The 8,999-nt window shown below is 53.1% G+C and overlaps 2 protein-coding genes across 5 annotated transcripts in view; both read right to left on the bottom strand.

The window, feature by feature from the left end:
* The window catches only part of PPP1R37 (protein phosphatase 1 regulatory subunit 37), a 40,356-nt gene extending 39,437 nt beyond the window's left edge, over positions 1-919 (bottom strand). The window contains exons 1-2 of the mRNA XM_006911859.2: positions 911-919; positions 156-212 (exon numbers count right to left, since the gene is read on the bottom strand). Coding sequence (XP_006911921.1) covers positions 156-212; positions 911-919 — 66 coding nt within the window. The remainder of the gene's footprint in view (positions 1-155; positions 213-910) is intronic.
* An 844-nt stretch (positions 920-1,763) lies between these two features.
* The window catches only part of GEMIN7 (gem nuclear organelle associated protein 7), a 9,707-nt gene continuing 2,471 nt past the window's right edge, over positions 1,764-8,999 (bottom strand). Inside the window, exons 1-4 of one of the 4 annotated variants that reach the window (XM_015589379.2) lie at positions 8,942-8,999; positions 5,835-5,960; positions 4,614-4,701; positions 1,764-2,500 (exon numbers count right to left, since the gene is read on the bottom strand). In XM_015589379.2, coding sequence (XP_015444865.1) covers positions 2,097-2,492 — 396 coding nt within the window. In that variant the 5' untranslated portion in view covers positions 2,493-2,500; positions 4,614-4,701; positions 5,835-5,960; positions 8,942-8,999 and the 3' untranslated portion in view covers positions 1,764-2,096. The other 3 variants (XM_006911791.3, XM_015589381.2, XM_015589382.2) reach the window with 3 other exon arrangements.

Here is an 8,999-nt window from a genome sequence, read left to right as displayed (position 1 = left end):
ATGGGCAACGCCGCCGCTTCAGGCGCCGCCTCCGTCCGCTCTCCTGGTCGTCGTAGTCGTCGCCGCCGGGAGCCCCAACGCGCCTCCCCCGAGCCCCGCGCGCCTGCTCGTTCGCAGCCGCACTTTCGTTAAGGGCTGGTGAGCCCGCCACGTACCGAGCAAAGCAGAAAATCGCTTCGAGCTATTCGCAGGTAGAGCTGCCTCGCGGGTTGCTGAAAGGGGGAACAAAAGGCAGCAACAGCCACGGGAAAAAGAAACGTGAGCCCCGAATCTGCAGAGCCGGAACTGCAGAACGGGAGGGGCGGGGCGAGGTGGACGCCGTCTCCCGGAGCAGCGCGCACGCGCGAACCTGAGCCGCCCCCACCGCGCCGCCCCGCCCCGCCTCCACCTAGATAACTGAGCTCCAGGTTCGCACACATTCGTCACGAGCTCAGGCGACGGAAAAGGGAGTGGAGTTGATAGGAATAGAAAACATCTGCTTGGCGGCGCTAGGCCAGCTGATAAGGAGAGAGGTAAAGGGGTGGAGAAGTGGAAAGGAAAGGCGTTAGGAGCCGGTTGAATATATGAATACGGGCGGTGGATGCTGACAAGAGAGATCCTGTACCTGGAGACGAAGCTTATGCCCCCTTGCTAGTCTCTAGCCTTCCCCTTGCAGACTGCAGTTTCATCAATAATTCTCTGTATTCGGATAGCGTTGTATAAGATACAACTTAAATGTATAAACTAAAATAAATATGAGCCCATACGGACTATCACAGCCAAAAGCAAGAGACGAATCTGCCAACCAAAATACTGGGCTATGGAGCAGGTAAATCACCGAGCCAGGAGCGAATCAGCGCCTCAAGCCACGCCCCCGTAGTCCCCGTCCCTACCCGGACTCATGTGAATCACTTAATTTTCGCCTCCGCACTTTCGCCATTTTTTCCCAGCCCCTCCAGCAACTTGGGGTGGGGGAGGCGGGACTAAAGCCAAAAAAGGAAACTTGGGGCGGACCGAGCGACGTCGTTGCCAAGGCAACTCGAGAGCTAGGCCAGGGACTCGCCGGAGGTGGCGTTGTGAATGGACTTGAGAGCTGAGACTTTCCACTTGCCTTCGACAGCATCCGCCGCCGCACTTTCGTGACTGAAGACGAAGCAAATCTCACCTGTATAATGGAATCTTCACTTACATTCTGAAGTCGATGGGAGTACAAGGGGAGCAGAAATTACTTTTCAAAGCAAATCTGCTTATAGCCTATTAGTGACGGGGCTGAGTGAAGCGAGTTATATGGACGACCATACCACACAGCTGGAGCGAAATGAAGAGGTGAAGCTTCACCCTAACCCCTAATACTCAGTCTTTTTTTTCTCAATGGCGCCGCGCGGTGTCCTCCCCTTCCCCACGCGGGCTGGGAAGCGAATCTACGGTGGTGTGCGCCCTGCACCACCCAAGTGGGAGTGCACGGCCACACAACCCAGCGTGATCCCTGCCCACCCAATAAAGAAATCTGAGTCCAAATCATCCAGGCCTGGCACCCAGATCGCCCCAGCCATTCCGGGAGACTAGGGGCGCCTTTTGATGTGTCCTCTCCTTCTTGGCCCAGCTCCACCGGGTTCAGTCTTTGGACGGCTATCCTTCCACCCCCTAAATCTGGCTTCATCCATGTAGGGTACACTTTAAAAAAAAAGGCGAATTTCTTGGAATAATAATTGATTCTTTGGCAGGGGGGTGTGTTGGGGAGTATGTTCAGGGTGGCTGAATTTTGCAACTTCTATGATAAACAATTTCCCACTCTGCAATTTGCCTTTATTCCAACTGACTGCCACCTCCCTCTCCATACACCGCCCCCCCAGTCTTTAGAAACTGACATGAAGTCCACATTTCTTACAGTCCAGAATTCTGTGAGGTAGAGCAGTCTTTTCAACGGGATCCAGAACTCCTAGGGTTGCAGAATTTTACTGACCAGACCCCGGAGGTCCCAAAAAGCCAGGGTTGCTTGGAGCTTGGCTCGAAATTCTAAGGGAGTTCCAAACTTTAGGAGGCCCAGAGATCTGAACAGTTGGAGGCCTGGGAATCTGTGGCCAGGCCTAATGCAGAAGGTGACCACGATAGTGTCTTTAGAGCTTGAAGGTGTATGCAATAATATCACTACACCGGAGCAGTGCCTCAGCCTGCACACCTATCGGAGTCTGCAGCTGTGACACGTAGAAGTTGGCCACGTCCAGGTCAGTGGCTCCAAAGTGGGCAGTCACGTGCACACCCTCGTGCAAGGTGAAGCTGACCTGGCGACCCACCATGGCCAGCAGGCTACGGAGGTAGCGCTCCCGCAGGGCAGCTCGGGCCCGCTGCTCCTGGAATTCCCGACATTCGTAAACTATGGGAGACTGCAGGGTTTCAAGAACCTCTGGCTTCAGGGGGGCCCTGCGTCCATCGGGGGCAAAGCCTCGGCTCAAGCCATCAGGGCCCCGGGGGAGCCGGAGCACAGGCACAGGACTGGTTAGCGGAGTCTGCATCGTCCCGGCTGTTGGGTGAAGAAGAACAGGGAGCCATTACATGGGGAAGTGGGAAAACAGCAAGAGGGGGGACTGGGGACTGGGCGCCCGGGCTTGTCTACCGCCTCTCCCCTTAAGCCTGTCCAGAACATGACTCCTGACCACCTCCCACTCCTGAAATCTGCACCATCTCTGCACCAGTCCCTACTTCCCGGGAACTGACACCACCATCCGTGAGGCCCAGGAGAGCAGGGACTTTCGTCTGCTTTTGTCATAGCTTTATCCCCAGTTCCTGGCCATAAATATACGCTGAAAGAATCAACCCCTGCCTCTTCTCCTTTCTCACCCACAGCCCATCCAATCCATCAGGGAATGCTATCTCCCAAATAAACTCCTCACACAGGGGCCAGCTTAAAAGGGCTCTGACTGGCCAAATCTGGAATGATCTGAACATTAAAATAATGCTAATGACAGATTACAACCCATCGGATAAAATAGAAATCCACGAGTCTATGCTTATTATAAATAAACAAATAAATAAAGGAGAAGGAAAATTCTTCCTTACTGTAGAGTGGCAGCTAAAATCATTAATGGATACTAGAACTTGTGGAGGAACGTCTGATGAGGTCCAGGATATCTACGGACCTACGGACCTGAAGTACCTCCTCACAAGATATTCATTGTAAAGAGTAACTTTCTAGTGGAGAAACCTAGCAGACTCCATCGCTTAGGCATCAAAGCCACCATGTGCAGTAATGGAACAGACACCATGTGCCTCCTGAAGTGATGCTCAGAGGGCAAGACACAGGTGTGTGGTGTTCCTACGCAGAATGGATTACCTAAATCCAATCACGAGGGACAATCCCGTCTAATCGATCTAATCAAATTGAGGGACATTCTACAAAAAAATGTACCTAAATTCTTCAAAAATGTCAAGGTCATAAAAAATAAAGAAAGGCTGTGTGTTGGAGGTATATTTTTTTTTTCCCCCCACAACCTAACACTTCTCACTCTCTTAACTGCTAATATCTTGGTCCAGCCACTGTCACTTCCTGCCTGGACTATTCAAGTCAACTGTGCGCTGCCCCCCTCCCTCTCCCCTCCCAACTTCACCCAACTTCACACCCCACCCCTCTTCCCCACACACACAGTCAGAGGGACATGAGTCAGATCACATCCCTCCTCTGCTCAGAGCCTTCAGGTGGTTTAAGTCAAAGCCAAAGTCCTCACCACAGCCCTCCAAGCCCCCATGCTCTGGATCCTGCCAGGTTCCACACACACACACACACACACACACACACACACACACACACACGCCCCGCTCAGCTGCGCTGGCCGCCACACTGGCCGCCTCGCTGGTCCTCAAGCACGCCTGCACAGGCCCGGGCATTTGTGGTTCCATCCGCCTCTACCTCCCTTCCCCCTTCCCTGACCTCCCTGTCTTAAAGATCTGCCTTCATCCCTCTCCATCCCCTCAGTCAGCTTCTTCACCCTTTGCAGTACAGACCCCTCCGAGGCATAGCTCTCCTGTGAGATGGCTGCTTCCCCAGACAGTGACCTTGATATTATGCCCCCATTGTAGCCGCACATCCTGGAACACTAAGTGGCATAGAGACCAGGCTCCATGCCAATGAATGCAGTGAAGATTAAGCTCCCAGGTGTGCTTAGCTGGGCGACCTCAAGCAAGAGACAGTTTTCTCTAGCATTATATGGAGAAAGAGCACCAACTGCCACCTCTGCTTGTTATCAGGATTCAACAGGCTCGTGCATGACAGGGCTTGGTACATACCAGGTTCTCCATAAAATAAAAGTCAGTTACAGTTGTTATTAGTATTGCTGTGTGAACAGGGTAAATTGCTTAACTGCTCTGTGTCTCAGTTTCTCCATCTGTGAAATAGAGATGACAGAAGGACCCATCTCCCAGGGTTGTCATGGAGACTAAATGACCTAACAAATGCACACTGTTTAGCTCTCGCCTGGAACATAGTATTGCATACAGGGCTGGCTTCGGGGACGGAGGGAGAGAGAGGACCCGTGTTTCAGGAAGCTGCCTCGCTCTGTGGCTCAGTCTCCTTCTCTCTAAAGTGATTAAATGAATCGACAAGTATTCGACACACAGTGTCCCATCTTGGAGTCACTCACAGTCCCGAGGTGACAGAGATTGTCCTTCTTCTCCTTAGGCTCCTCCTGTCTCTGTGGCTCGACTGTGAGCTCCTTGCCAGAAAGGACCCTGCAGGGAAAAGAGCCAAGGCTGCAAACCAAGGTTTCTCCACCTCACCCTATTGACACTGGGCTGGATCACTGTTTGTCATGCTGCGGGGGGCCGTCTTGTGCATAGGTGTAGGGTTTTAGCACCCACTAGATGCCAGTGGTGCCCCCTACCCCCACCCCAAGTTGTGACAACCAAAATGGTCTCCATTGGTGAATATCATGGTATGAAAATTACATCTCAATAAAGTCATAAAAAAAAAAAATCTCCATATATTACCAAATGTCCCCTGAGGGACAAAAAAAATTACTCTAGTCGAGAACCAGTGATGGAGGGAGGACAAAGATGGCGACTGAGTATGTGATGTATTCAGAACCTCACTGAGAAGCTATAGGATCTGCACCTCCCAGATTAGAGCTGATAGAGCATCTGCTGGTGCAGCTGTAGAGGAACATCTTCAGTCCCTTGTGGCCAGGTGTCAGGACAGCCTCAAAGAGGGCGGTCTGACAGAATCCCTGAAACTGTGAACACCATTCTGTCCTTCCGCCCACGAACAGCCCCTGCGGGAGACTTCGAGCTGTCTGCCTCTTCGTACCTTTTTAATTCTGTCCCATGTGTTTGTATAACCTATTCAAATAAGTTTTAAATCCTAATTGTAAAAAGGAAGGGAGGTATTGTAATGCTTCCCTGTCCCTTAAAAAAATGGTAGATTCCCTCTGGGGAATCCGAACGCCCTCGCCTATCCCCAAACGGTCCGTCCCCTACCCAGACCTTTCTAAGGTCCCTATGTAACTAGCTGCCATGTCCTACTAATCAGACACCCCCAGTGGGGTGCCCAAGTTGAATCCTTATTGGCAAAAGTCAGTATTTTTCTCTGTAAAGGGCCCGACAGCAAACATTTTAGACTTCGTGGGCCATAGGGTCACTGTCACAACACTGCCATAGTAAGCAGGAAAGCCGCAAACGAAATGTAAACAATGAACTTGGCTGTGCTCCAATGAAACTTTACTTATGGGGACACTGAAATTTCAGTTTTATATGATTTCACAGGCTGCGAAATTTTTTTTTTTTTGAAGTTTGCCAGCATTTAAAAATGTAAAACCCACCCTTAGCCCATGGGTCACGCAAGAAGAGGGGGTGAAGCCGCAACTTACCACCGGCGGGGGGCAGGGAAAGGGTGTGGACGCAGGGAGACGGTGGAGCCTGGCCTCAGGTTCGCTGCCAGCGGTGTGGACAGGTCACTGCAACTCTACCAGCGGCTCTCTGCTCCGGGTCCTCGTCTGTGAGAGGAAGCATAAAAAAAGACCTTCTAGAGTGTTGGCAGAAGGGCGAATCTCTGCGGGGAGGTTGGTGATTCCACGGGCAAAGGACATTCCAGTGTCCCAGACTCCTCCATTTCTCCACCGCCCACGTGAAAAACCCCTCAGGAAAGCTTGTCACCTCCGCCTTCAAAACGCACTCAGAAAAAAAAAAAAAAATGGGCCCAGAATCTGGCAACTTCTCATCCCCCGTCACTGCCTTCTCTTCATCCAGCCACCAGCACCTCCTCCCCACTGGGCTCCCAGCCTCCACCCTCACCCCAGTCTCTCCCCCACACGGCTGAGGGATCCTGTTAGAACTAAGTCCGATCACATTCCTCCTCTGCTCAGAGCCGTCCCCTCTCCCACCTCCCCTAGAGCAAAACCCCAAGTCCTTACAAAGGCTACAAGGCCTCAGCTCTGGCGTCATCTCCCAGCCCTCCGCCCTTCGCTCACTGCTCTTGTTGGTCCTTGAATAGGCCAAGCACATTCCCACCTCGGGGACTTTGCACGTGCTGTTCTTACTGCCTAGACCCCTCGTCCAGGTGGGAGACGTCTACGTATTTCCATATCCGTGGCTCACCTTCCTCCCTCACTTCACTCAGGTCACTGCTCAGGTCACCAGCTTTGTGGGGAGGAAAAGAGCAGCCCCTCCACCCCACGCTAGCTTTTCTTGACAGCACCATCTCTTCCTGACTAAATATAGATGTTTTCCTGTGCACTGTCTGTCCCGGCACAGAACATAAGCCTCTGAGAAGGGGCATGTCCGATTACTTCGGGTCTCCAGCCCCAGCCCCACTTAGGGCCTGGCACGCAGGGAAAGTTCTGTAAATATTTGTTGAAGGAATGTAAAGATTCACTTATCCGCATTATCTTAGCGCCTGCTCTGTGCCTGGCCCACGCTGGGCGGTGCTGGGGACACAGCTATAAGTGAAGTGGCCCAGCCCTGTCCTTGTGGGCTCACAGTCCAGTGGGTGACACAGACTTGTCTCTAGACAATGACGACCCAGAGTGGGCAGGGCTGGAATGAAGGAGCCCCAGGGCCTCAGGAGCCCAGAGGAGATGCCTGGTCCAGCCTGGGGTGGGGGTGGGGGGTAGTTTCCAGAAGGGAAGGGGCTCAGGTGATCTGTGAGCACAGACCTAAATGGAATGAAGAAGTGAGCCACGTGGACATCTAAGGGGAAAGCCTTTCAGTCAGCGGGAACAGCAAATGCAGACTGTGTAAGGGCGACTCCGAAGCTTAGCAAAGAGGCCGGTGTGGAGGAGCTGGGGTCAGGGGCAGAACGCAGAAGCCTTGGGGACCATGGTGAGAACTTGGGTCTCTACGCTGTGAAATGGGAGCCATGGGAGGCTCTGGGCAGAGGAGGGACAGGACCTGACTTTGGTTTTCACAGGATCCCTCTGCCTGCTGCATGGAGAATGGACAGTGGGGGGCAAAGGGAGAAGTAGGGATCCCAGTGGGGAAGGCACCGCACTGGTCGGGAGTGGATGGTGGTGGTGCCTGAGATGGGGTGGGAACAGTGAGCGTAGGAGAAGTGGTCAGATTAGCACATATTTTGCAAGTCGAGAGCCCTCGCTATTGGCTGATGGACTGAAGGAAACAGCAGGGCCAGAAAGGCTCCCAGGTGTTTGCCTGAAGGGAAAGACCACAGTAAATGGGATTAATGGGATATATACGTTTTCTAATGACCACTGCACTCCAAGCTTAGTCAAGGGTCATCAGGCCCCAGGGCCCTTTCCCCCCACCCAGGGTAACACCTGAGTGTTTTAAGAGAAATAACTTCATCTCCAGGATTAGTATTTAACAGAGACTGATAAAAATTAAGCAAGTGGCTGAAGAATTACATTAAATCCCTGGATAAAATAAATTAGGGTGGGCCAGGGCCAGGGCCTCGTTCTCTCCATCAGTGGGGTGGGAGGGGAATGGAGATCTGGTCATTCTAGTGCAATCTCCATTTTCCTGAAAAGGAAACTGGAGCTGTGAGATGTCAAATCATTTGCTGGCTGCAAGCCGGTGAGCGGCAGGAAAAGGGAGCGAACCCAGGTGGGTGGGACCACAGAGCGGGGCCATTGCCCGTGCCCTGTGCAAAAGGGCAGATTTTTTTCAGCCAGCACAGGGCAGCCCTTGGAGGTATGGAGCCAAGGTGTGACCTGAGAGGAAACTGGTTTGAGAAAAGTCGCATAGGGTGTGCCCGAGAAGGCCAAAGCAGGCATTATCGAGTCTCCCTGGTGACCAGATCCTGGACTCCTTTATCCGTTCAGTCTCCAAGCCACGGATTCCTTCTCGGAAGGCTTCAGAAACGACGTCCAAACCCATCCCCCACTACTCGAAAAACACATTAATGAGTTTGACTCAGGAGCCCATCAGCTTGGGTCAATGGCAGGCGCAGGAGACTCACAGACCACCCTCCCTGGGGCCTCAGTGCTCAGTCTCAAGAAAATGAGAAGGATCAGCTCCGTAAACAATTTAGCCAGCTCTTCAGTGGCCAGGGTAGGAAAGCAGCTGAGCTACCAGGTTAACGACGAAGCTACCAGACCTAGTTAACCAAGGTGGTGACATGTCCACACACACCCCATAGATGCAAATTAGCTCAATGGGGCCTTCAGAAAGGGTCAGAACCCCAAGAACCTAGTCCTTCTCCTCCCCTCTGCCCCCTGGGCGGGTCAGTTTCCTTTCAAGTCCTCCCTGGCCACCCATCTCTCCTTTTCTTAAACTAAGTAGGTCTTCCCGGGCCCCAGGATCCCACTCCCCGCACCACCCTGGGGTGGACATTCTCCCCACCCCCCTGCTCTGATCGGGCCAGCGATCTCACCCCGGGAAAGGCGGGGATCTGCCGATTGCTGCCGTTATACCTGTTACCACCACGGTCAATTTTCTTTTCCGCGCTCCCCGGCTCCCCGCCCCACCCCTGGCGCGGGAACGTCCCGGATCCCGCGCTCTGACCGGAGTCCCGGGTGCAGACCTAAGGGGACCGGAACGTCTCCACTGCCACGGCCGTAGGCGCGGACCTGCCTCTTCCC

Source organism: Pteropus alecto, unplaced genomic scaffold, assembly GCF_000325575.1.
Source record: "Pteropus alecto unplaced genomic scaffold, ASM32557v1 scaffold194, whole genome shotgun sequence".
Taxonomy (NCBI): Eukaryota; Metazoa; Chordata; class Mammalia; order Chiroptera; family Pteropodidae; genus Pteropus; species Pteropus alecto.
Note: the sequence above shows the minus strand (reverse complement) of the source record. Positions and strands in the feature narration are given on the sequence as shown.